General features: G+C 43.9%; 1 protein-coding gene across 2 annotated transcripts in view; it reads right to left on the reverse strand.

The window, feature by feature from the left end:
- LOC109904091 (uncharacterized) overlaps positions 1–26,879 on the reverse strand; it is a 52,751-nt gene extending 25,872 nt beyond the window's left edge. For both annotated transcript variants that reach the window (XM_031793738.1, XM_031793735.1), the window contains exons 1-36: positions 26,581–26,879; positions 25,860–26,471; positions 24,954–25,553; positions 24,221–24,817; positions 23,500–24,111; positions 22,595–23,194; positions 21,862–22,458; positions 21,141–21,752; positions 20,235–20,834; positions 19,502–20,098; positions 18,781–19,392; positions 17,875–18,474; positions 17,142–17,738; positions 16,421–17,032; positions 15,516–16,115; positions 14,783–15,379; positions 14,062–14,673; positions 13,156–13,755; positions 12,423–13,019; positions 11,702–12,313; positions 10,796–11,395; positions 6,797–7,423; positions 5,990–6,586; positions 5,197–5,808; positions 4,638–4,972; positions 4,379–4,457; positions 4,122–4,267; positions 3,040–3,132; positions 2,810–2,863; positions 2,345–2,416; positions 2,199–2,225; positions 1,220–1,264; positions 863–916; positions 673–735; positions 345–410; positions 60–113 (exon numbers count right to left, since the gene is read on the reverse strand). In XM_031793738.1, the coding sequence (XP_031649598.1) occupies positions 60–113; positions 345–410; positions 673–735; positions 863–916; positions 1,220–1,264; positions 2,199–2,225; positions 2,345–2,416; positions 2,810–2,863; positions 3,040–3,132; positions 4,122–4,267; positions 4,379–4,457; positions 4,638–4,972; positions 5,197–5,808; positions 5,990–6,586; positions 6,797–7,423; positions 10,796–11,395; positions 11,702–12,313; positions 12,423–13,019; positions 13,156–13,755; positions 14,062–14,673; positions 14,783–15,379; positions 15,516–16,115; positions 16,421–17,032; positions 17,142–17,738; positions 17,875–18,474; positions 18,781–19,392; positions 19,502–20,098; positions 20,235–20,834; positions 21,141–21,752; positions 21,862–22,458; positions 22,595–23,194; positions 23,500–24,111; positions 24,221–24,817; positions 24,954–25,553; positions 25,860–26,471; positions 26,581–26,836 (15,246 nt within the window). In that variant the 5' untranslated portion in view covers positions 26,837–26,879. The remainder of the gene's footprint in view (positions 1–59; positions 114–344; positions 411–672; positions 736–862; positions 917–1,219; positions 1,265–2,198; positions 2,226–2,344; positions 2,417–2,809; positions 2,864–3,039; positions 3,133–4,121; positions 4,268–4,378; positions 4,458–4,637; positions 4,973–5,196; positions 5,809–5,989; positions 6,587–6,796; positions 7,424–10,795; positions 11,396–11,701; positions 12,314–12,422; positions 13,020–13,155; positions 13,756–14,061; positions 14,674–14,782; positions 15,380–15,515; positions 16,116–16,420; positions 17,033–17,141; positions 17,739–17,874; positions 18,475–18,780; positions 19,393–19,501; positions 20,099–20,234; positions 20,835–21,140; positions 21,753–21,861; positions 22,459–22,594; positions 23,195–23,499; positions 24,112–24,220; positions 24,818–24,953; positions 25,554–25,859; positions 26,472–26,580) is intronic.
- Between the last annotated feature and the right edge of the window lie 432 nt (positions 26,880–27,311).

The raw sequence follows: 27,311 nt of genomic DNA on the forward strand, positions 1-27,311 counted from the left end.
AAGCCAAATATCAGACAAGAGCTTTTAGTAATAGAGAAGAAGAGAGAGAGTGGTCCTACCGTCCTGCCTGGTTCACCGGGGCCTCCCATCTTACCATCGTCCCCTGGCTCTCCCTACGATTCAAGACAAAGTCCATCAGTGAGAGAAACTATTTAAGTTACTATTTAAACAGGAAATTAGTGATGAACATGCTCACTCGTACTCACTGTGCAATGACAAAAAAGCACTCAAAATATCAAGAATACCTGGATACTGGATAGTTAATTTCCTATACAAAACACTGTAATCTCCAAAGCAGTTCACATTATAGCTTGGTGAGAGGAAGAGAGTCAGGAAGACATTACCACTGGGCCGACATCGCCTGGGTCTCCTTTAGGTCCAGCCACATTGTTATCTCGCCCTGTGGTTCCCTAGGAAACATAAAGCAAATGGAATCAGATTCAGAATCAGTTTGGCTCTTAATAATGTGGTAGAAATACTTGGCTGACTAGTTTGGTTTGTTTCTCTGTTATATTTACCATAAGAATCCCAATCATTACTTGTCATGATATCATTATAAGGTAATACCAAATGATGATCGAACCAGGATCAATTTACCCATCCCTGGCCCTGAATAAAATCATTATGTAAAGAAAACAAGCTCTGATCTGGAAGTGGTCAGAGGATACTCACAGGATCTCCTCGGATTCCGGTATCCCCAATGTCTCCTGCATGTCCTTTAGTTCCTTTGGGTCCCTGAACACAAAGAACACAGAAGTATCTGTGAGTGATAACCATATCAGAATCATGAAAATTAATGAATGCATGGAAAAGTATCAAAACATTATATTTGTGAGGTTGCAATGACCATACGAGGACTCACCCTTCTCCCAGGGTTTCCTCTGTCTCCTGGGGGTCCAGTGACTCCACTCTTGCCCTAGTGGAAGGCAATAAATCAGTCAGCCACACATTACAGTGTGGTCTAAACGTTAATCATAAGTCATCATATTAGTCTCTACTACTGTGGGTCTGATTTGTGGGAACAACTTCAAAGCAAAAGCACTCAAAGTTGGATTTACTATTTAGCTATTTAGCTATGTAAGATGGTGGATTATAGAGTGGATTTCAAAGGCCCTTCTTGCATGGAACCAAGATTTTAAAAGCTGTAACTGTTCCCTTGAAGTTCGGTAGGACAGTCCATGCCATAGTTTAAAATATCTTAAAGTTATGTTTTTCTTACCTCTTCTCCATTGATGCCATCCAGGCCAATCTCTCCAAATTCACCCTGATAGAAGACAAGGGTTGTTGGGGGTTGATACTCATCATTAACATTCAAACAATCATCAGTATTATGTGATCAATATACTGTATCGATTATCATTTGAATATACAGTGCCTTCAGAAAGTATTCACATGCCTTGACTTCAACATTTTGTTGTTTTACAGCCTGAATTTAAAATAGATTACATTAACATTTTATGTCACTGGCCTACACACAATACCCCATGATGTCAAAGCGGAATTATGCTCCCAGACATTTTCAAACATTTATAAAAAATGAAAAGTTGAAATGTCTTGAGTCAATAAGTTTTCAACCCATGTGTTATTGCAAGCCTAAATACGTTCAGGAGTAAAAATGTGCTTAACAAGTCACATAATAAGTTACATGTACGAACTCTGTGTGCAATAACTGACTACCTCATCTCTGTACCCAACATATACAATTATCTGCAAGGTCCCTCAGTAGAGGAAAACTTGGTTCAGTCTGCTTTCCAACAGGCACTGGGAGACAAAGTCACCTTTCAGCAGGACAGCAGGACAGCAGGACCAAACACACAAGGTCAAATATACACTGGAGATGCTTACCAATATGACATTGAATGTTCCTGAGTGGCCTAGTTACAAATTTGACTTAAATCGGTTTGCAAATCTATGGCAAGACATGAAATGTCTGTATAGCATCGATCAACAACCAACTTGACAGAGCTTGAAGAATAAAAAAAAAGAATAAAGTGCAAATATTATACAATCCAGGTGGCAAAACTCTTAGAGACTTACCCAGAAAGACTCACAACTGTAATCACTGCCAAAAATGATTCTAAAATGTAATTGAATACTTATTTAATCAAGATATATTACTGTTTTATTTGTTATATTTATTTTTAAGTCAAGGGGTGTGAATACTTCCTGAAGGCAATTTCTCAATTTCAAAAACTCACCTTTTCTCCAGAGTACCCACGACCACCCTGATCAAGAGAGAGAAAAAGAGATATCTATTGTTAAATAAAAAAAAGTACTACATTCCATTATGATTTCACATCAATTAACCTGATGATTGATACAGTGGTGCTAACTGGGTACTTACCTTGATGCCCCTCTGTCCAGGACATCCCTGGAAACCTTGAGTTCCGTTGACACCAGGAGGACCTCTGTCTCCCTGTCACAGGACGAGAAGTAAGAGATTTCATGTAACAAAACATAGCGTACGTACACTGTATCGAATAACATTGAGATTGACGATGGTTGCCGTGCATCACCCTAGGGTCCTACACATTTGTGACCTAGTATTCTCTGCATCGTTGCGGAAGAGCTTGTAAGGAAGCATTTCACTGTACTGTTTTACGCCTGTTGTATCCTGTGCACGCAACAAATAAAATTAGATTTGATTGCACTTTGAGCATCTGGAATTATTACTATTAAACTTCAGAGCAGGTGTATAGTGTGGACTGAGGGCACAGTCTTACTAAAGAAGACAGAAAGAAAGCTGAACATGTATTTGTGGGGTTATTAATAAGGTTTCAGATAAAGTATGAACATAAATCTGACTTACGGATCCACCCTCATCTCCGGGATGTCCTGCTCCACCTGCTCCGCCTGGACCACCCTGCAAGATAAGAAGTATATTATGCATAAATCTACACTGTATAACTAACTCATCACAATAGTAAAGCACAAGGCCTTTCATCATCTACAGAAACATTTTCCTAGCCATTTTTTTATTTATACACTTAATATTAGCATACTTAAGTTCAAGTAATAATAATAAAGAAGATTAGTAACCTTCAGTCCTCCAAGTCCGACTGCTCCTCTGTCTCCCCTTCTGCCGGTGCATTTGCATGGCACCGCGCAACACTCCCTCTCAGCAATGTTGTCCTGTAAATTGCAAAGTTTACAAAGTTGGAATTGAAGACGGAACAAAAACAATTGTGTACAGCCAAGATAATTGGTTGATTATCCACTCAATCAAAATGTGCATCTCTGTGACTTGACTGGGACTTAAATTATCTTCCTTTAAGATGTTCAATGTGGTCATACTATAGTTTAGTCCTTAGTCTTTCTCCAGGTTCTTTCCTCAAAGCGTTTGTGGGGCAAAGTTGGGTTACATGGCAGTTGGGCTGTATGGTACAGTATAGGTACAAGTACAAAAACAGGTAACATTTCAGTAGTGAGTGACTGTAACACCACTAGGGTTGCAATCACTAGGGTTGAAATTTTACCAGTAAACTACCAGATTTTTGGTCACTTTCAAGGGTATAGAATTTGATCAAATACGTCTAGTGGCATTTTTGGTTACTTCATTACATCACAAGTGTCTGTCATTATCTCTGGCCCTCAGTGTGGCCTTATCACATGTAAAATATATTTTTTTAAATGATTACCATTATTTTAAAATAAGTAGAGAATGACAACGCTGTAAAACATTATCCTAAATATAAACCATCAACTTAATGAATCCCAATGGTGTTTAATATGAGGGAATCAGCATGAAATATCCTTTATATTTTTCTTTAATCACTTTAATTTATAATACCATGTCAATAGGTCTTTGTTGGGGCAAAACTGATGGCAGTTGTGAAAAAGACAATAGTTGGAAGAGTTTTTCATTCGATTTTGGATTAGATGCTTTTTTCATTAATAAGGCTATTTTCTCTTGAACCATATGGTCTATCCACCAGAAACAAATGCATTATTTGGACACAGATATAAAACAGGTAATATTATATATGAATACATTTTTAAAAGTTATTCAAGTATAAATGACAAAATGTATCATAGATTGCCATAGATTACCTGTTAATTACAGAAGATTCTGGTAACTTTGATAAATTACATGTAGCTTTTCAACCCTAGACACCACTCACCAGTTCCTCCAGAAGCTCGTAGTCCAAGTCCATGACATTAACTCTGAGGGGTCTGGTGTACCTGAAGCCGCGGCCAAACTCCAGGAGCACGGCCTCCTCAAACCTGGGTACCCGCTCCAGACCCACCAGGATAAAGCTGTTCACACCTAGCATGGCACAACACACATAAGACTCAGATTCTATTCCCTTTGTCCAGCATGTTTCTCAGTTAATGCCGTTTCAACCGCTTATTATCCAGACATAATAATTCTCCTCACCTGAAATCTTAAGTTCTTCAACCTGTCTCTTAATTTCATTATACTGGCCATCCAGACCATCAGTCAGATGGATCACAACCTGTGCAGGGGGTGGACAATCATTTAATTTCATTAATCGTGAATGGCATTTGTTTAAATTGGTTTGCTTTACTCTCAAGTCAAACTTAAAATGGCAGACTTCAAATCTGCTCTCACACAGTTACATGTTTATGAAGATAATTACATTAAGTAAAAAATAAAAAGAGACAAACAGACACACCTTGACCGCATCTGCTGCTCGGCTTTTGAACCTGGACCCATATGCGGCAATGGTCTTGGCATTGAGGAAGTAGGGTCCGCGGGCGCGCAGTGCTCGGAATGCCTCGAACAGCATGTCGGCGTTGTCCGTGAACTCCAGGTGGACGGGTTCTGAGGCGGCATCCATGGCCAGGATGCCCACCTGGATCAATGGGATCTGGCCCGACGAGCAACTGATGCCCGTCATCTTGGTGATCCTTTGGAGGATGGCACCCATCTTGGACTCCAGGATCCTCTGGGCCTGGAAGATGTTTGGTGAGGACACATCAAAGCCTACCAACACCTCCAGACTGCAGGCTGAAAGAGAGAGAGAGGAGATACGGTGAGGTTGGCTTGTTGTTGGTGTTTGGAGCTTCTCTGTACCACAACTTTTAATATAGATGTTTTTTTGTCATTTCTTTTATCAATGTTCTATATGAAAGTGAATGTAAGTAAAACAATCATCAGGAAGTTAAATAGACATGCCATGTTATGTCCCCCTGATACCAACACTAAGGAAGAAAAATTAAAATGATTCTCACTTTTTGAGGGCTCCTGGCTCACGCCAGTGCAGAGCTTGATTCCCTTCACCTCGTCATCCAATGTCTCAAGGATTTGCTCGTTGAGCTCAGAGAGCTCCACAAACGTGCTTGCCCTGGCCACTGTGGAGGCCTCACTCGCCAGGTTGTTCAACTCATCCTCAATGTCACCCACGCCGACAGCGTAGATGCGCACGCCGGTGGCCTTTAACGCCAGAGCTGCGGTCTTGCTGTCGCTGGCCGACCTTCCGCCGGTGATGATCAACAGGATCTGGGCGATTCCCTCATCCTTCCTGCTGCCTTTATCTTTGATGAAGTGGTTCTCCTGTACGTGGTGGATGGCGGTACCTGTATTGATCCTGCGGCCTCCCTTGTACTCGGTGCGGCTGATGGCATCGATTATGTCGTCCTTGTTCTTGTAGGTGTTGAGGTAGAACACGTCGGTGACGTCGGTGGTGTAGCTCGCCAGGCCAATCTGAAGGTTGTCACGCTCAGTGAAGAAGAGGTCGATGAGGTTCTGGATGAACCCCATCACCTCCTTGAAGTTGTCCTTGCCCAGGTTGATGGAGCCGTCCACCAAGAATACAATATCAGCAACCTTGGCTTTAGGGAGGCCTGATGCAGAGAGAGAGAACAGAGAGAGTGAGTGAGAGAGCGAGAGAGAGGGATAGAGGGAAAGAGAGAGGTGCCATGTTGAATCATATCTACAGTATTTATTTTGATTTTATTTTGTATTTATCAATACATTTCTTATACAGAATAAGGTGAGAATGCATTTCTGCGTGGTTTCACTTACTTGGGTCGACAAAATCTGGTGGTGCCTCATCAGGCATTGTTCCGTTCAGCCTGGCAATAAACCTCTCCTTAATGACAGGCAAGCCGGGGAAAGCGGGTACCTGGAGAACATCGGCAGAGCTGGTGGCAATCTGGTTGAGCTCCCTGTAGTCTGCACCAGCCCCGATGCCGATGCAGTTAACCCGGGAGCCTTTAAGCAGAGGGCCGTACACGGACACGTCAGTGGAGGACCTTCTGCCGGTAAGGACCACTAGATGCTGGGAGGCCTGCGCAAGCCGGACACCCGCCGAGGCTTTCAGCTCATTCCTGGTCACATACTCGATGGCGTTGGCAAGATCGGATGATCTTCCACCCTGCTGGCGTAGTCTTTTGATGGCTGAGAGCACAGCTGTTTTTTTGTTGTGGGAGTTGAGAGAGAACTCTGTCTTGACCTTGTCGGAATATTGGACGACAGCGACCCGGACCTGGTCAAGTTGCACATCTAGTTGCTGAACGATGTTGAGGATGAAGTCACGGATGTGGGCGATGCCATTGGAGCCTGTGGTGTCCGAGCCATCGATGAGAAAGATGATATCTTTCCTCCCCATGTTGAGGTTAGCTGAGAAGTAAGACACAAGAAAAAGTAAAGCAGGTGGTGTTTCACTTTTCTTGTTGGCAAAATATCTTTAAAAAAGTCAACAAGAGGATCATAACAGTTGAGCCAATATCATACAAAACATAACATAAATTTCCATCATATTCAAAAATATTTTTGATTGGTAAGCACTATTTAGAATTACGTTGGGTTAAATAATCTAGTATGTCTTACCAATATCCAAAACTGAGGGAACAAAACTGCCGGAGATGTCAGTGGTGGTCATGGTGTTGACTGAAGCAATAAGCTGCTGCTCCACTGTTGGAAGCTGCCCGAAGTTGTTAATGGAGTAGGCAAGTTCTGGCTTTAGGGCGATCTGCCTCAGTTCATTGGGGTCGGCATTCTTTGTGCCGATTGCTAAAGGGGCAACCTGGTTGGTCTTCAGCTGATTAACCGGTCCAGAGACGTCATCATTGGACTTTCCCCCTGTGACTAGAATGAGGAACTGAGGAACTCCCTCCTCAATGCGGCTACCTGCTGATTTCTGGTAGATGTTCTTGGAGATCCATTCAAGTGCACGGCCAGTGTTCCGACGGTTCCCACCGCTGCTCTGAAGCTTCCTCGTGGCCTGGCGGACCTCGTCTTTGGTGGAGTGCTCGTTCAAGAGGAACTCCACCGTGGCACCGTCGCTGTACTGCACCACTGACACCCTCACCCGATCCAGACCCACGTCCAGCTTTTCCACGACCCTCCCGATCATGTCACGGATGGCGGGGAACTCGCTGCGCACCACTGTTGTGCCGTCAATGAGGAAAACCACGTCCCTCTTTTCTCCGCCAGTGAATACTACGGTTGTGGTGACTGTGAGAGAAGACAGATACATCAAATGTGTTTGTTGACAACACAAGTTGAGCTGCAATGTCAATGGTGGCCCACCCATTAGGGAAATAGAGGACACAAAATATAATATATCATTATTATTGAGAATACATTTTTGTAATGAACATTTGAGCAGAATATAAATAAAAAAAATCGATATTCAACTAGACTACAGCATTGCACAATCACAGGTGGTGATGCAAACTACTGAAACCTAGTTAAAAGTTCAACCGTAAGAACAACACCCCAGCGGTCACTCTCGAAAGTGCAAAAGACTGTTTCTAATAGACGTTGTTGGGGTGTTCATCTCAACTAACGATACAACAATTGAGCATGTGTCAGGTTGTAGCGATTGTGCTCTGTCTGTAGTGCTGCTTTGACAAACTCCCATGTAAGCGAACTTGTAGTTTTCCTGCTTAACCCACAGCTAGCTAACATCAATCAATCAAAACTGTAAACACACATAATCTTTGTTTTTAGTCTCTTGTGTCACTGGATTTGAAGAAATAGAAATGGTATTGTACCAGCACTTCGTTTGGTTGAGCTTGTGTGTTAGCTATTAAAGCATTTTTGTGCCCCTGCTAATACTTCAACGGTGCACCCATGAGCCGGGTGGCCTTTCTCAACTGATGCTTATCCTGTTCAATACAAAGTTGCACTACGTGCAGTAATTGGTGATTTCATATTTTCCCATGCAAAAATGTAAAACATCTTCAGCTGACCACCTTGGAGCGATTATTCGGCTATATTTGCTATGCCCGTTTAAAAGTCAATATGAAGAGGGCCATGAAGGATAGAGTAGTAAACACTTATTCCACAGACAACTGCAACACTGTAGAATATATTGGACCGGTATATAAAGTATTTGTGTAAGACGTAGTCAATTAGCAGAGCACATGCTCAAATGCATTAAAAAAATATGATTATTTGTACAAAACTTTCAAGTATCAAATAAAAATGTATTGATATTTTTAAACGTGAATGAACTGACCTTTTCACCTTCTGAATCAGTTTCAAATATTGTTTCAAATTGAGGGGGCATGACAGTTGCTGTTCAACTGTATTATGACGTTATAAGTAACAGGAGGAAAATCACCAAATTGCACAATTTTTATACAACTCCATACATGAATTTCACTGTGGAGTTGGCCCCCTCTGTCAAACACAGACGAACTACACCACACCAAACAACGCGTAGTGAGCAGCCCATTTTTTTGGTATATGCTCTATCCAAACCAGACAATCACATACATGTTTAGAAAATGTGTTATTTGTTATCCGCTGCTTAAGACGAAAACATTGGTACCAAATATACTGGGGTAAGTAATGTGGAAGTCCGTGTAGGACCGTTTAAATCTCACGAGCCAATGAAAATATAACATTGACGGTGACATCATTTTGGGGTGTAGTACCGCTACTAATCATTGGAGAAAAGTTGCACTCATTCAAAGCACAGGACCCAGAGGGTGAATGGGCAACACAAAATATTTAAGTGCCTTTGAACAAGGTATGGTAGTAGGTGCCAGGTGCACCAGTTTGTGTAAAGAACTGCAACTCGGTTACACTCAACAGTTTCCTTTGTGTATCAAGAATGGTCCTACACCCAAAGGACATCCAGCCAACATGACACAACTGTGGGAAGCATTGGAGTCAACATGGGCCAGCATCCATGTGGAACGGCATTAACCATACACCTCAATGAACTCTGCTCCTGCCGTCAGAGTGAGATCATGGTCAGAAGTGAATGGACTCGCTGGACTGTTCATCTGTATTGCATTTGACCTGTGTTTAGTGCGTGCATCTAAGTGTAAGTTCTGTACATGTCATTGCTTCTTTAGATCATTGCTTCGTTGGGTGTTGCTAAGGTAGTTGAGTCATTTACTAGGTTTATAAGGTTCATTATTCCTTTACCATTTTCATCATGCTACTTCTAGGAAGCTAGCCTAGGTGCAAGCCAGTCATGCTAGCTCATTTATGCGCTGTACCACATACCTCGGATATGATTCTTCTATTCTTATTTTCTGTGTATGCATATCGTTATGTTTATGGACATTATGTTTATACACATTGTTTGTGTAGCCTCATGCTATGTGCACTGTATTTATAGCCTGATTTAGGCTGTGCCTTCCTCATGGTGCAACAACTATCCCATGTTTGACATTGCAATCAAATTTCAGTTGCTAGTCCAGCAACTTTCTATGTCATTAGATTGGTGTAGGTCTGGCCTATGCTTATCATTGGTCATTCTCTGTTGTGTGCATTATTTACCTGTATACTACATTGTTGTGTTTAGTCATTTAACTGTGTTATTACTGTCTGGTCATTATCGTGTTTATAGCAATGCATAGATATTATGTTATTACTATATCCTACCCGGTATATGCTATCCCTAGCATTCATACGTCAGTGTGCAGTATGTGTATGTACATTCCATCTAGCCTCTTTACTGCCATTCCAGAAATGTCTTGTAGAACCACTTTTGTTATACATGCTTATTTCCACTGTGAGTACTGTCAATACAGAGAGGTGTGGTGTGGTGAATCATTATCTACAATAAACCTGATCTGAAGACATTCTTGCCGGACACTGGCACCTTTAGCTCTCTACTTGTGCCCCTTCTACATGGTACTCCCGTATCAGCCTTTAGTATTTTCTCAGTGCAATGGCTCCAATTTTGGCTGAAGTGTTTTTCCAAGCGAGTGGAAGAGAGAACGTTCTTTTGTATTTATCCCCGGTAAAGCCAATAACGATTCTCCGTCTTAAATTTGATCGTTTATTTACGTATTAGGGTATCTAAGTTTTGATTATAAACATTGTTTGACTTGTTTGGAAAAGTTTATTAGTAACGTTTGGGATTCATTTTGTATGCATTTTATGGAGGAAAATTGGGTGGATTATTGACAGAAGAGAGCCAGCTAAACTGAGTTTTTATGGATAAAAAGAAGGACATTATCAAACAAAAGGAACATTTGTGATGTATCTGGGATCTTTTGGAGTTCCAACAAAAGAAGATCATCAAAGGTAAGGCATTAATTATATCGCTATTTCTGAAATATGTAGCGCACCTGCCTGGTTGAAATATGTTTTTCATGCTTTTGTATGCGGTGCGTTGTCCTCAGATAAATCCACATGGTGTGCTATCGCCGAAAATACTATTTAAAATCTGACACAGAGGCTGGATTAACAAGAAGTTAAGCATTATTTTGATGTATCACGCTTGTGATTTTATGAAAGTTAAATATTTATAATTCTGTAGGACGAATTTTGCGCTCCGCAATTTCAATTTTGTTGGCCAGGTTGGACGCTACCGTCCCACCTGCCCATAAGAAGTTAATTAACAGTGATGACACATACCTAAATCTGTTGTTGTTTCTGGCGTAACGTCAATAACAACTGACTCCACCGAGGACAGAAGTTGCTGCTGGATGTTTGGAAGGTCAGTGAAGTCAGAGACAGACAGAGCGTAACTGGGATCATGTGATATCCTCTGCAATTCTCTGCTATCAGAGCTCCTTGTTCCAATTCCAAAGATCAAGACCCCAAGCTCCTTCAGAGCAGAAGCTGGAGTGTCAACATTGTCAAAGGACCTTCCACCACTCAGCAGAATCAGTAACTGTGGAACACCTTCAGTGCGTCGACTTCCGGAGGAGGCAGTCAAGACATTGTCTCTCACGTACTGGAGAGCTGCTCCAGTGTTGAGAGGTCTCCCACCTTTGTGTCTCAGACCTCGTACAGTGTTGAGAATCTCTCCTTTTGTTGTGTATGTGTTCAGATAGAATTGGGCGGCTGGATCTCTACTGTACTGGACCACAGCCACGCGATCTTTGTTCTCATCCACACCGAGTGTCTCCACTACTCTTTGAACAAAGTCCCGCATTGCTGGGAATCCACTCCTAGTGCCATCAGATCCATCCAGCAAGAACACGACATCCCTCCTGGGAGCCTGACTCTCAACTAGAGAATGTGAATGTTCAAAAAAATAGTTTTATTAAATTATGCATAGGTAAGGGAAAAACAGGACAAAGCTGCTTCCTTCACATGACAGTCATCCCTTTCCCTATTCTCAAACAACCATTCAAAGAAAGTGTCAATGTGTGCATTGGACTGAGTGCTATCATAGAGAACATTCATACAGAGGTACGAAATAAATCCAACATGAAAGGCCTCGGGAGGCATCTACCTAAAATGTCAAAGCTATCAAATACTCAAATCCTGATGTAAGAGTGAAAATGGAACTGATCAAAACCATATTTATCTTACCTAGAATTGTTGGTTTTACTGTTGGTGTCATGGTTGTGACCTTTACAATGACAGTGCTCATAGCAGAAAGAAGCTGCTGTTGGACGTTGGGGAGGTCAGTAAATTCAGACACGGAAAGAGCATAACTGGGGTCATAGGATATTTTTTGTAATTCTCTGCTATCAGAGCTCCTTGTTCCAATTCCAAACACCAAGACACCAAGCTCCTTGAGAGCAGACGCTGGTGTATCTACATTGTCAAAGGACCTTCCACCATTCAGCAGTATCAGAATCTGTGGAACACCTTCAAGGCGCCTACTTCCGGAGGAGGCAATAAAGACATTGTCCCTGACATACTGGAGAGCTGCCCCAGTGTTGAGGGGTCTCCCTCCTTTGTGCCTCAGGCCTCTTACGGTGTCCACAACGTCTTCCTTTGTTGTGTAAGTGTTCAGATAGAAGTGGGCCTCTGATTCTCTGCTATACTGGACCACAGAGACTCGATCTCTGTTCTCCTCCACAGTGAGTTTCTCTACCACTCTTTGAACAAAGTCACGCATTGCTGGAAAGCCATTCCTAGTGCCATCAGAACCATCCAGCAGGAATACTACATCCTTTCTGGCAATGCTTTGGTCCACTAAGAGTTTCAGAAACAAAACAGAAAATATATTAACATTGCTTCAATGAACCTGAGACTGAAATATGTGTGTTGTTTTAGTTGTCCTAGATAACGCATCCGTTCTTACCTATGACTGTTGGGGTTTTGGGTGTGGCCTCAACTTGTACAGTTTTGAGTGTGGAGAAAAACTGCTCCTGGACGCTGGGGAGGTCAGTGAATTCAGAAACAGACTGGGAAAAACTAGGATCAGTGGCAATCCCTTGAACCTCTCTGCTGGAATTTCTGGTTCCAATGCCAAAGATCAAGACCCCACTGTCTTTCAGGGCAGAAGCTGGTATGTCAACATTATCACTGGACCTTCCCCCACTCAGCAGTATCAGCATCTGAGGGACGCCCTCTTGACTTCTGCTTCCAGAGGAGGCAGTAAGGACATTGTCCCTTACGTATTGGAGGGCTGCCCCAGTGTTAAGGGGTCTACCTCCTCTGTGCCTCAGACTTCTCACAGTGTTAAGAATGTCCTCCTTTGTGGTGTATGTGTTCAGATAGAAATGAACTTCTTGATCTCTACCGTACTGGACAACAGAAACACGGTCTTTGTCTCCTCCCACATTGAGTTTCCCCACTACTCTCTGAACAAAATCACGCATTGCTGGGAATCCATTCCTTGTGCCATCAGAACCATCCACAAGGAATACCACATCCTTTCTGGAGGTGTCATGATCAACTGAGAAAATAAATAGATTATGTCAATCAGACAGTTGAAATGTGGGGCTTGTGGTCAAATTATACCGTTGTTTCTAAGACTCAGCTGACATGTTACTAACACTTCCTGACTCTCAATTAACAGTGATGACACGTACCTAAATCTGTTGTCGATTCTGGCGTAACGTCAATAACAACTGACTCCACCGAGGACAGAAGTTGCTGCTGGATGTTTGGAAGGTCAGTGAAGTCAGAGACAGACAGAGCGTAACTGGGATCATGTGATATCCTCTGCAATTCTCTGCTATCAGAGCTCCTTGTTCCAATTCCAAAGATCAAGACCCCAAGCTCCTTCAGAGCAGAAGCTGGAGTGTCAACATTGTCAAAGGACCTTCCACCACTCAGCAGAATCAGTAACTGTGGAACACCTTCAGTGCGTCGACTTCCGGAGGAGGCAGTCAAGACATTGTCTCTCACGTACTGGAGAGCTGCTCCAGTGTTGAGAGGTCTCCCACCTTTGTGTCTCAGACCTCGTACAGTGTTGAGAATCTCTCCTTTTGTTGTGTATGTGTTCAGATAGAATTGGGCGGCTGGATCTCTACTGTACTGGACCACAGCCACGCGATCTTTGTTCTCATCCACACCGAGTGTCTCCACTACTCTTTGAACAAAGTCCCGCATTGCTGGGAATCCACTCCTAGTGCCATCAGATCCATCCAGCAAGAACACGACATCCCTCCTGGGAGCCTGACTCTCAACTAGAGAATGTGAATGTTCAGAAAAAGAGTTTTATTAAATTATGCATAGGTAAGGGAAAAACAGGACAAAGCTGCTTCCTTCACATGACAGTCATCCCTTTCCCTATTCTCAAACAACCATTCAAAGAAAGTGTCAATGTGTGCATTGGACTGAGTGCTATCATAGAGAACATTCCTACAGAGGTACGAAATAAATCCAACATGAAAGGCCTTGGGAGGCATCTACCTAAAATGTCAAAGCTATCAAATACTCAAATCCTGATGTAAGAGTGAAAATGGAACTGATCAAAACCATATTTATCTTACCTAGAATTGTTGGTTTTACTGTTGGTGTCATGGTTGTGACCTTTACAATGACAGTGCTCATAGCAGAAAGAAGCTGCTGTTGGACGTTGGGGAGGTCAGTAAATTCAGACACGGAAAGAGCATAACTGGGGTCATAGGATATTTTTTGTAATTCTCTGCTATCAGAGCTCCTTGTTCCAATTCCAAACACCAAGACACCAAGCTCCTTGAGAGCAGACGCTGGTGTATCTACATTGTCAAAGGACCTTCCACCATTCAGCAGTATCAGAATCTGTGGAACACCTTCAAGGCGCCTACTTCCGGAGGAGGCAATAAAGACATTGTCCCTGACATACTGGAGAGCTGCCCCAGTGTTGAGGGGTCTCCCTCCTTTGTGCCTCAGGCCTCTTACGGTGTCCACAACATCTTCCTTTGTTGTGTAAGTGTTCAGATAGAAGTGGGCCTCTGATTCTCTGCTATACTGGACCACAGAGACTCGATCTCTGTTCTCCTCCACAGTGAGTTTCTCTACCACTCTTTGAACAAAGTCACGCATTGCTGGAAAGCCATTCCTAGTGCCATCAGAACCATCCAGCAGGAATACTACATCCTTTCTGGCAATGCTTTGGTCCACTAAGAGTTTCAGAAACAAAACAGAAAATATGTTAACATTGCTTCAATGAACCTGAGACTGAAATATGTGTGTTGTTTTAGTTGTCCTAGATAACGCATCCGTTCTTACCTATGACTGTTGGGGTTTTGGGTGTGGCCTCAACTTGTACAGTTTTGAGTGTGGAGAAAAACTGCTCCTGGACGCTGGGGAGGTCAGTGAATTCAGAAACAGACTGGGAAAAACTAGGATCAGTGGCAATCCCTTGAACCTCTCTGCTGGAATTTCTGGTTCCAATGCCAAAGATCAAGACCCCACTGTCTTTCAGGGCAGAAGCTGGTATGTCAACATTATCACTGGACCTTCCCCCACTCAGCAGTATCAGCATCTGAGGGACACCCTCTTGGCTTCTGCTTCCAGAGGAGGCAGTAAGGACGTTGTCCCTTACGTATTGGAGGGCTGCCCCAGTGTTAAGGGGTCTACCTCCTCTGTGCCTCAGACTTCTCACAGTGTTAAGAATGTCCTCCTTTGTGGTGTATGTGTTCAGATAGAAATGAACTTCTTGATCTCTACCGTACTGGACAACAGAAACACGGTCTTTGTCTCCTCCCACATTGAGTTTCCCCACTACTCTCTGAACAAAATCACGCATTGCTGGGAATCCATTCCTTGTGCCATCAGAACCATCCACAAGGAATACCACATCCTTTCTGGAGGTGTCATGATCAACTGAGAAAATAAATAGATTATGTCAATCAGACAGTTGAAATGTGGGGCTTGTGGTCAAATTATACCGTTGTTTCTAAGACTCAGCTGACATGTTACTAACACTTCCTGACTCTCAATTAACAGTGATGACACGTACCTAAATCTGTTGTCGATTCTGGCGTAACGTCAATAACAACTGACTCCACCGAGGACAGAAGTTGCTGCTGGATGTTTGGAAGGTCAGTGAAGTCAGAGACAGACAGAGCGTAACTGGGATCATGTGATATCCTCTGCAATTCTCTGCTATCAGAGCTCCTTGTTCCAATTCCAAAGATCAAGACCCCAAGCTCCTTCAGAGCAGAAGCTGGAGTGTCAACATTGTCAAAGGACCTTCCACCACTCAGCAGAATCAGTAACTGTGGAACACCTTCAGTGCGTCGACTTCCGGAGGAGGCAGTCAAGACATTGTCTCTCACGTACTGGAGAGCTGCTCCAGTGTTGAGAGGTCTCCCACCTTTGTGTCTCAGACCTCGTACAGTGTTGAGAATCTCTCCTTTTGTTGTGTATGTGTTCAGATAGAATTGGGCGGCTGGATCTCTACTGTACTGGACCACAGCCACGCGATCTTTGTTCTCATCCACACCGAGTGTCTCCACTACTCTTTGAACAAAGTCCCGCATTGCTGGGAATCCACTCCTAGTGTCATCAGATCCATCCAGCAAGAACACGACATCCCTCCTGGGAGCCTGACTCTCAACTAGAGAATGTGAATGTTCAAAAAATAGTTTTATTAAATTATGCATAGGTAAGGGAAAAACAGGACAAAGCTGCTTCCTTCACATGACAGTCATCCCTTTCCCTATTCTCAAACAACCATTCAAAGAAAGTGTCAATGTGTGCATTGGACTGAGTGCTATCATAGAGAACATTCCTACAGAGGTACGAAATAAATCCAACATGAAAGGCCTCGGGAGGCATCTACCTAAAATGTCAAAGCTATCAAATACTCAAATCCTGATGTAAGAGTGAAAATGGAACTGATCAAAACCATATTTATCTTACCTAGAATTGTTGGTTTTACTGTTGGTGTCATGGTTGTGACCTTTACAATGACAGTGCTCATAGCAGAAAGAAGCTGCTGTTGGACGTTGGGGAGGTCAGTAAATTCAGACACGGAAAGAGCATAACTGGGGTCATAGGATATTTTTTGTAATTCTCTGCTATCAGAGCTCCTTGTTCCAATTCCAAACACCAAGACACCAAGCTCCTTGAGAGCAGACGCTGGTGTATCTACATTGTCAAAGGACCTTCCACCATTCAGCAGTATCAGAATCTGTGGAACACCTTCAAGGCGCCTACTTCCGGAGGAGGCAATAAAGACATTGTCCCTGACATACTGGAGAGCTGCCCCAGTGTTGAGGGGTCTCCCTCCTTTGTGCTTCAGGCCTCTTACGGTGTTCACAACGTCTTCCTTTGTTGTGTAAGTGTTCAGATAGAAGTGGGCCTCTGATTCTCTGCTATACTGGACCACAGAGACTCGATCTCTGTTCTCCTCCACAGTGAGTTTCTCTACCACTCTTTGAACAAAGTCACGCATTGCTGGAAAGCCATTCCTAGTGCCATCAGAACCATCCAGCAGGAATACTACATCCTTTCTGGCAATGCTTTGGTCCACTAAGAGTTTCAGAAACAAAACAGAAAATATGTTAACATTGCTTCAATGAACCTGAGACTGAAATATGTGTGTTGTTTTAGTTGTCCTAGATAACGCATCCGTTCTTACCTATGACTGTTGGGGTTTTGGGTGTGGCCTCAACTTGTACAGTTTTGAGTGTGGAGAAAAACTGCTCCTGGACGCTGGGGAGGTCAGTGAATTCAGAAACAGACTGGGAAAAACTAGGATCAGTGGCAATCCCTTGAACCTCTCTGCTGGAATTTCTGGTTCCAATGCCAAAGATCAAGACCCCACTGTCTTTCAGGGCAGAAGCTGGTATGTCAACATTATCACTGGACCTTCCCCCACTCAGCAGTATCAGCATCTGAGGGACGCCCTCTTGGCTTCTGCTTCCAGAGGAGGCAGTAAGGACGTTGTCCCTTACGTATTGGAGGGCTGCCCCAGTGTTAAGGGGTCTACCTCCTCTGTGCCTCAGACTTCTCACAGTGTTAAGAATGTCCTCCTTTGTGGTGTATGTGTTCAGATAGAAATGAACTTCTTGATCTCTACCGTACTGGACAACAGAAACACGGTCTTTGTCTCCTCCCACATTGAGTTTCCCCACTACTCTCTGAACAAAATCACGCATTGCTGGGAATCCATTCCTTGTGCCATCAGAACCATCCACAAGGAATACCACATCCTTTCTGGAGGTGTCATGATCAACTGAGAAAATAAATAGATTATGTCAATCAGACAGTTGAAATGTGGGGCTTGTGGTCAAATTATACCGTTGTTTCTAAGACTCAGCTGACATGTTACTAACACTTCCTGACTCTCAATTAACAGTGATGACACGTACCTAAATCTGTTGTCGATTCTGGCGTAACGTCAATAACAACTGACTCCACCGAGGACAGAAGTTGCTGCTGGATGTTTGGAAGGTCAGTGAAGTCAGAGACAGACAGAGCGTAACTGGGATCATGTGATATCCTCTGCAATTCTCTGCTATCAGAGCTCCTTGTTCCAATTCCAAAGATCAAGACCCCAAGCTCCTTCAGAGCAGAAGCTGGAGTGTCAACATTGTCAAAGGACCTTCCACCACTCAGCAGAATCAGTAACTGTGGAACACCTTCAGTGCGTCGACTTCCGGAGGAGGCAGTCAAGACATTGTCTCTCACGTACTGGAGAGCTGCTCCAGTGTTGAGAGGTCTCCCACCTTTGTGTCTCAGACCTCGTACAGTGTTGAGAATCTCTCCTTTTGTTGTGTATGTGTTCAGATAGAATTGGGCGGCTGGATCTCTACTGTACTGGACCACAGCCACGCGATCTTTGTTCTCATCCACACCGAGTGTCTCCACTACTCTTTGAACAAAGTCCCGCATTGCTGGGAATCCACTCCTAGTGTCATCAGATCCATCCAGCAAGAACACGACATCCCTCCTGGGAGCCTGACTCTCAACTAGAGAATGTGAATGTTCAGAAAAATAGTTTTATTAAATTATGCATAGGTAAGGGAAAAACAGGACAAAGCTGCTTCCTTCACATGACAGTCATCCCTTTCCCTATTCTCAAACAACCATTCAAAGAAAGTGTCAATGTGTGCATTGGACTGAGTGCTATCATAGAGAACATTCCTACAGAGGTACGAAATAAATCCAACATGAAAGGCCTCGGGAGGCATCTACCTAAAATGTCAAAGCTATCAAATACTCAAATCCTGATGTAAGAGTGAAAATGGAACTGATCAAAACCATATTTATCTTACCTAGAATTGTTGGTTTTACTGTTGGTGTCATGGTTGTGACCTTTACAATGACAGTGCTCATAGCAGAAAGAAGCTGCTGTTGGACGTTGGGGAGGTCAGTAAATTCAGACACGGAAAGAGCATAACTGGGGTCATAGGATATTTTTTGTAATTCTCTGCTATCAGAGCTCCTTGTTCCAATTCCAAACACCAAGACACCAAGCTCCTTGAGAGCAGACGCTGGTGTATCTACATTGTCAAAGGACCTTCCACCATTCAGCAGTATCAGAATCTGTGGAACACCTTCAAGGCGCCTACTTCCGGAGGAGGCAATAAAGACATTGTCCCTGACATACTGGAGAGCTGCCCCAGTGTTGAGGGGTCTCCCTCCTTTGTGCCTCAGGCCTCTTACGGTGTCCACAACATCTTCCTTTGTTGTGTAAGTGTTCAGATAGAAGTGGGCCTCTGATTCTCTGCTATACTGGACCACAGAGACTCGATCTCTGTTCTCCTCCACAGTGAGTTTCTCTACCACTCTTTGAACAAAGTCACGCATTGCTGGAAAGCCATTCCTAGTGCCATCAGAACCATCCAGCAGGAATACTACATCCTTTCTGGCAATGCTTTGGTCCACTAAGAGTTTCAGAAACAAAACAGAAAATATGTTAACATTGCTTCAATGAACCTGAGACTGAAATATGTGTGTTGTTTTAGTTGTCCTAGATAACGCATCCGTTCTTACCTATGACTGTTGGGGTTTTGGGTGTGGCCTCAACTTGTACAGTTTTGAGTGTGGAGAAAAACTGCTCCTGGACGCTGGGGAGGTCAGTGAATTCAGAAACAGACTGGGAAAAACTAGGATCAGTGGCAATCCCTTGAACCTCTCTGCTGGAATTTCTGGTTCCAATGCCAAAGATCAAGACCCCACTGTCTTTCAGGGCAGAAGCTGGTATGTCAACATTATCACTGGACCTTCCCCCACTCAGCAGTATCAGCATCTGAGGGACGCCCTCTTGGCTTCTGCTTCCAGAGGAGGCAGTAAGGACGTTGTCCCTTACGTATTGGAGGGCTGCCCCAGTGTTAAGGGGTCTACCTCCTCTGTGCCTCAGACTTCTCACAGTGTTAAGAATGTCCTCCTTTGTGGTGTATGTGTTCAGATAGAAATGAACTTCTTGATCTCTACCGTACTGGACAACAGAAACACGGTCTTTGTCTCCTCCCACATTGAGTTTCCCCACTACTCTCTGAACAAAATCACGCATTGCTGGGAATCCATTCCTTGTGCCATCAGAACCATCCACAAGGAATACCACATCCTTTCTGGAGGTGTCATGATCAACTGAGAAAATAAATAGATTATGTCAATCAGACAGTTGAAATGTGGGGCTTGTGGTCAAATTATACCGTTGTTTCTAAGACTCAGCTGACATGTTACTAACACTTCCTGACTCTCAATTAACAGTGATGACACGTACCTAAATCTGTTGTCGATTCTGGCGTAACGTCAATAACAACTGACTCCACCGAGGACAGAAGTTGCTGCTGGATGTTTGGAAGGTCAGTGAAGTCAGAGACAGACAGAGCGTAACTGGGATCATGTGATATCCTCTGCAATTCTCTGCTATCAGAGCTCCTTGTTCCAATTCCAAAGATCAAGACCCCAAGCTCCTTCAGAGCAGAAGCTGGAGTGTCAACATTGTCAAAGGACCTTCCACCACTCAGCAGAATCAGTAACTGTGGAACACCTTCAGTGCGTCGACTTCCGGAGGAGGCAGTCAAGACATTGTCTCTCACGTACTGGAGAGCTGCTCCAGTGTTGAGAGGTCTCCCACCTTTGTGTCTCAGACCTCGTACAGTGTTGAGAATCTCTCCTTTTGTTGTGTATGTGTTCAGATAGAATTGGGCGGCTGGATCTCTACTGTACTGGACCACAGCCACGCGATCTTTGTTCTCATCCACACCGAGTGTCTCCACTACTCTTTGAACAAAGTCCCGCATTGCTGGGAATCCACTCCTAGTGCCATCAGATCCATCCAGCAAGAACACGACATCCCTCCTGGGAGCCTGACTCTCAACTAGAGAATGTGAATGTTCAGAAAAATAGTTTTATTAAATTATGCATAGGTAAGGGAAAAACAGGACAAAGCTGCTTCCTTCACATGACAGTCATCCCTTTCCCTATTCTCAAACAACCATTCAAAGAAAGTGTCAATGTGTGCATTGGACTGAGTGCTATCATAGAGAACATTCCTACAGAGGTACGAAATAAATCCAACATGAAAGGCCTCGGGAGGCATCTACCTAAAATGTCAAAGCTATCAAATACTCAAATCCTGATGTAAGAGTGAAAATGGAACTGATCAAAACCATATTTATCTTACCTAGAATTGTTGGTTTTACTGTTGGTGTCATGGTTGTGACCTTTACAATGACAGTGCTCATAGCAGAAAGAAGCTGCTGTTGGACGTTGGGGAGGTCAGTAAATTCAGACACGGAAAGAGCATAACTGGGGTCATAGGATATTTTTTGTAATTCTCTGCTATCAGAGCTCCTTGTTCCAATTCCAAACACCAAGACACCAAGCTCCTTGAGAGCAGACGCTGGTGTATCTACATTGTCAAAGGACCTTCCACCATTCAGCAGTATCAGAATCTGTGGAACACCTTCAAGGCGCCTACTTCCGGAGGAGGCAATAAAGACATTGTCCCTGACATACTGGAGAGCTGCCCCAGTGTTGAGGGGTCTCCCTCCTTTGTGCCTCAGGCCTCTTACGGTGTCCACAACATCTTCCTTTGTTGTGTAAGTGTTCAGATAGAAGTGGGCCTCTGATTCTCTGCTATACTGGACCACAGAGACTCGATCTCTGTTCTCCTCCACAGTGAGTTTCTCTACCACTCTTTGAACAAAGTCACGCATTGCTGGAAAGCCATTCCTAGTGCCATCAGAACCATCCAGCAGGAATACTACATCCTTTCTGGCAATGCTTTGGTCCACTAAGAGTTTCAGAAACAAAACAGAAAATATGTTAACATTGCTTCAATGAACCTGAGACTGAAATATGTGTGTTGTTTTAGTTGTCCTAGATAACGCATCCGTTCTTACCTATGACTGTTGGGGTTTTGGGTGTGGCCTCAACTTGTACAGTTTTGAGTGTGGAGAAAAACTGCTCCTGGACGCTGGGGAGGTCAGTGAATTCAGAAACAGACTGGGAAAAACTAGGATCAGTGGCAATCCCTTGAACCTCTCTGCTGGAATTTCTGGTTCCAATGCCAAAGATCAAGACCCCACTGTCTTTCAGGGCAGAAGCTGGTATGTCAACATTATCACTGGACCTTCCCCCACTCAGCAGTATCAGCATCTGAGGGACACCCTCTTGGCTTCTGCTTCCAGAGGAGGCAGTAAGGACGTTGTCCCTTACGTATTGGAGGGCTGCCCCAGTGTTAAGGGGTCTACCTCCTCTGTGCCTCAGACTTCTCACAGTGTTAAGAATGTCCTCCTTTGTGGTGTATGTGTTCAGATAGAAATGAACTTCTTGATCTCTACCGTACTGGACAACAGAAACACGGTCTTTGTCTCCTCCCACATTGAGTTTCCCCACTACTCTCTGAACAAAATCACGCATTGCTGGGAATCCATTCCTTGTGCCATCAGAACCATCCACAAGGAATACCACATCCTTTCTGGAGGTGTCATGATCAACTGAGAAAATAAATAGATTATGTCAATCAGACAGTTGAAATGTGGGGCTTGTGGTCAAATTATACCGTTGTTTCTAAGACTCAGCTGACATGTTACTAACACTTCCTGACTCTCAATTAACAGTGATGACACGTACCTAAATCTGTTGTCGATTCTGGCGTAACGTCAATAACAACTGACTCCACCGAGGACAGAAGTTGCTGCTGGATGTTTGGAAGGTCAGTGAAGTCAGAGACAGACAGAGCGTAACTGGGATCATGTGATATCCTCTGCAATTCTCTGCTATCAGAGCTCCTTGTTCCAATTCCAAAGATCAAGACCCCAAGCTCCTTCAGAGCAGAAGCTGGAGTGTCAACATTGTCAAAGGACCTTCCACCACTCAGCAGAATCAGTAACTGTGGAACACCTTCAGTGCGTCGACTTCCGGAGGAGGCAGTCAAGACATTGTCTCTCACGTACTGGAGAGCTGCTCCAGTGTTGAGAGGTCTCCCACCTTTGTGTCTCAGACCTCGTACAGTGTTGAGAATCTCTCCTTTTGTTGTGTATGTGTTCAGATAGAATTGGGCGGCTGGATCTCTACTGTACTGGACCACAGCCACGCGATCTTTGTTCTCATCCACACCGAGTGTCTCCACTACTCTTTGAACAAAGTCCCGCATTGCTGGGAATCCACTCCTAGTGTCATCAGATCCATCCAGCAAGAACACGACATCCCTCCTGGGAGCCTGACTCTCAACTAGAGAATGTGAATGTTCAAAAAATAGTTTTATTAAATTATGCATAGGTAAGGGAAAAACAGGACAAAGCTGCTTCCTTCACATGACAGTCATCCCTTTCCCTATTCTCAAACAACCATTCAAAGAAAGTGTCAATGTGTGCATTGGACTGAGTGCTATCATAGAGAACATTCCTACAGAGGTACGAAATAAATCCAACATGAAAGGCCTCGGGAGGCATCTACCTAAAATGTCAAAGCTATCAAATACTCAAATCCTGATGTAAGAGTGAAAATGGAACTGATCAAAAACATATTTATCTTACCTAGAATTGTTGGTTTTACTGTTGGTGTCATGGTTGTGACCTTTACAATGACAGTGCTCATAGCAGAAAGAAGCTGCTGTTGGACGTTGGGGAGGTCAGTAAATTCAGACACGGAAAGAGCATAACTGGGGTCATAGGATATTTTTTGTAATTCTCTGCTATCAGAGCTCCTTGTTCCAATTCCAAACACCAAGACACCAAGCTCCTTGAGAGCAGACGCTGGTGTATCTACATTGTCAAAGGACCTTCCACCATTCAGCAGTATCAGAATCTGTGGAACACCTTCAAGGCGCCTACTTCCGGAGGAGGCAATAAAGACATTGTCCCTGACATACTGGAGAGCTGCCCCAGTGTTGAGGGGTCTCCCTCCTTTGTGCTTCAGGCCTCTTACGGTGTTCACAACGTCTTCCTTTGTTGTGTAAGTGTTCAGATAGAAGTGGGCCTCTGATTCTCTGCTATACTGGACCACAGAGACTCGATCTCTGTTCTCCTCCACAGTGAGTTTCTCTACCACTCTTTGAACAAAGTCACGCATTGCTGGAAAGCCATTCCTAGTGCCATCAGAACCATCCAGCAGGAATACTACATCCTTTCTGGCAATGCTTTGGTCCACTAAGAGTTTCAGAAACAAAACAGAAAATATGTTAACATTGCTTCAATGAACCTGAGACTGAAATATGTGTGTTGTTTTAGTTGTCCTAGATAACGCATCCGTTCTTACCTATGACTGTTGGGGTTTTGGGTGTGGCCTCAACTTGTACAGTTTTGAGTGTGGAGAAAAACTGCTCCTGGACGCTGGGGAGGTCAGTGAATTCAGAAACAGACTGGGAAAAACTAGGATCAGTGGCAATCCCTTGAACCTCTCTGCTGGAATTTCTGGTTCCAATGCCAAAGATCAAGACCCCACTGTCTTTCAGGGCAGAAGCTGGTATGTCAACATTATCACTGGACCTTCCCCCACTCAGCAGTATCAGCATCTGAGGGACGCCCTCTTGGCTTCTGCTTCCAGAGGAGGCAGTAAGGACGTTGTCCCTTACGTATTGGAGGGCTGCCCCAGTGTTAAGGGGTCTACCTCCTCTGTGCCTCAGACTTCTCACAGTGTTAAGAATGTCCTCCTTTGTGGTGTATGTGTTCAGATAGAAATGAACTTCTTGATCTCTACCGTACTGGACAACAGAAACACGGTCTTTGTCTCCTCCCACATTGAGTTTCCCCACTACTCTCTGAACAAAATCACGCATTGCTGGGAATCCATTCCTTGTGCCATCAGAACCATCCACAAGGAATACCACATCCTTTCTGGAGGTGTCATGATCAACTGAGAAAATAAATAGATTATGTCAATCAGACAGTTGAAATGTGGGGCTTGTGGTCAAATTATACCGTTGTTTCTAAGACTCAGCTGACATGTTACTAACACTTCCTGACTCTCAATTAACAGTGATGACACGTACCTAAATCTGTTGTCGATTCTGGCGTAACGTCAATAACAACTGACTCCACCGAGGACAGAAGTTGCTGCTGGATGTTTGGAAGGTCAGTGAAGTCAGAGACAGACAGAGCGTAACTGGGATCATGTGATATCCTCTGCAATTCTCTGCTATCAGAGCTCCTTGTTCCAATTCCAAAGATCAAGACCCCAAGCTCCTTCAGAGCAGAAGCTGGAGTGTCAACATTGTCAAAGGACCTTCCACCACTCAGCAGAATCAGTAACTGTGGAACACCTTCAGTGCGTCGACTTCCGGAGGAGGCAGTCAAGACATTGTCTCTCACGTACTGGAGAGCTGCTCCAGTGTTGAGAGGTCTCCCACCTTTGTGTCTCAGACCTCGTACAGTGTTGAGAATCTCTCCTTTTGTTGTGTATGTGTTCAGATAGAATTGGGCGGCTGGATCTCTACTGTACTGGACCACAGCCACGCGATCTTTGTTCTCATCCACACCGAGTGTCTCCACTACTCTTTGAACAAAGTCCCGCATTGCTGGGAATCCACTCCTAGTGTCATCAGATCCATCCAGCAAGAACACGACATCCCTCCTGGGAGCCTGACTCTCAACTAGAGAATGTGAATGTTCAGAAAAATAGTTTTATTAAATTATGCATAGGTAAGGGAAAAACAGGACAAAGCTGCTTCCTTCACATGACAGTCATCCCTTTCCCTATTCTCAAACAACCATTCAAAGAAAGTGTCAATGTGTGCATTGGACTGAGTGCTATCATAGAGAACATTCCTACAGAGGTACGAAATAAATCCAACATGAAAGGCCTCGGGAGGCATCTACCTAAAATGTCAAAGCTATCAAATACTCAAATCCTGATGTAAGAGTGAAAATGGAACTGATCAAAAACATATTTATCTTACCTAGAATTGTTGGTTTTACTGTTGGTGTCATGGTTGTGACCTTTACAATGACAGTGCTCATAGCAGAAAGAAGCTGCTGTTGGACGTTGGGGAGGTCAGTAAATTCAGACACGGAAAGAGCATAACTGGGGTCATAGGATATTTTTTGTAATTCTCTGCTATCAGAGCTCCTTGTTCCAATTCCAAACACCAAGACACCAAGCTCCTTGAGAGCAGACGCTGGTGTATCTACATTGTCAAAGGACCTTCCACCATTCAGCAGTATCAGAATCTGTGGAACACCTTCAAGGCGCCTACTTCCGGAGGAGGCAATAAAGACATTGTCCCTGACATACTGGAGAGCTGCCCCAGTGTTGAGGGGTCTCCCTCCTTTGTGCTTCAGGCCTCTTACGGTGTTCACAACGTCTTCCTTTGTTGTGTAAGTGTTCAGATAGAAGTGGGCCTCTGATTCTCTGCTATACTGGACCACAGAGACTCGATCTCTGTTCTCCTCCACAGTGAGTTTCTCTACCACTCTTTGAACAAAGTCACGCATTGCTGGAAAGCCATTCCTAGTGCCATCAGAACCATCCAGCAGGAATACTACATCCTTTCTGGCAATGCTTTGGTCCACTAAGAGTTTCAGAAACAAAACAGAAAATATGTTAACATTGCTTCAATGAACCTGAGACTGAAATATGTGTGTTGTTTTAGTTGTCCTAGATAACGCATCCGTTCTTACCTATGACTGTTGGGGTTTTGGGTGTGGCCTCAACTTGTACAGTTTTGAGTGTGGAGAAAAACTGCTCCTGGACGCTGGGGAGGTCAGTGAATTCAGAAACAGACTGGGAAAAACTAGGATCAGTGGCAATCCCTTGAACCTCTCTGCTGGAATTTCTGGTTCCAATGCCAAAGATCAAGACCCCACTGTCTTTCAGGGCAGAAGCTGGTATGTCAACATTATCACTGGACCTTCCCCCACTCAGCAGTATCAGCATCTGAGGGACGCCCTCTTGGCTTCTGCTTCCAGAGGAGGCAGTAAGGACGCTTGTCCCTTACGTATTGGAGGGCTGCCCCAGTGTTAAGGGGTCTACCTCCTCTGTGCCTCAGACTTCTCACAGTGTTAAGAATGTCCTCCTTTGTGGTGTATGTGTTCAGATAGAAATGAACTTCTTGATCTCTACCGTACTGGACAACAGAAACACGGTCTTTGTCTCCTCCCACATTGAGTTTCCCCACTACTCTCTGAACAAAATCACGCATTGCTGGGAATCCATTCCTTGTGCCATCAGAACCATCCACAAGGAATACCACATCCTTTCTGGAGGTGTCATGATCAACTGAGAAAATAAATAGATTATGTCAATCAGACAGTTGAAATGTGGGGCTTGTGGTCAAATTATACCGTTGTTTCTAAGACTCAGCTGACATGTTACTAACACTTCCTGACTCTCAATTAACAGTGATGACACG

Source organism: Oncorhynchus kisutch, linkage group LG2 (genome assembly GCF_002021735.2).
Source record: "Oncorhynchus kisutch isolate 150728-3 linkage group LG2, Okis_V2, whole genome shotgun sequence".
Lineage (NCBI taxonomy): Eukaryota > Metazoa > Chordata > Actinopteri > Salmoniformes > Salmonidae > Oncorhynchus > Oncorhynchus kisutch.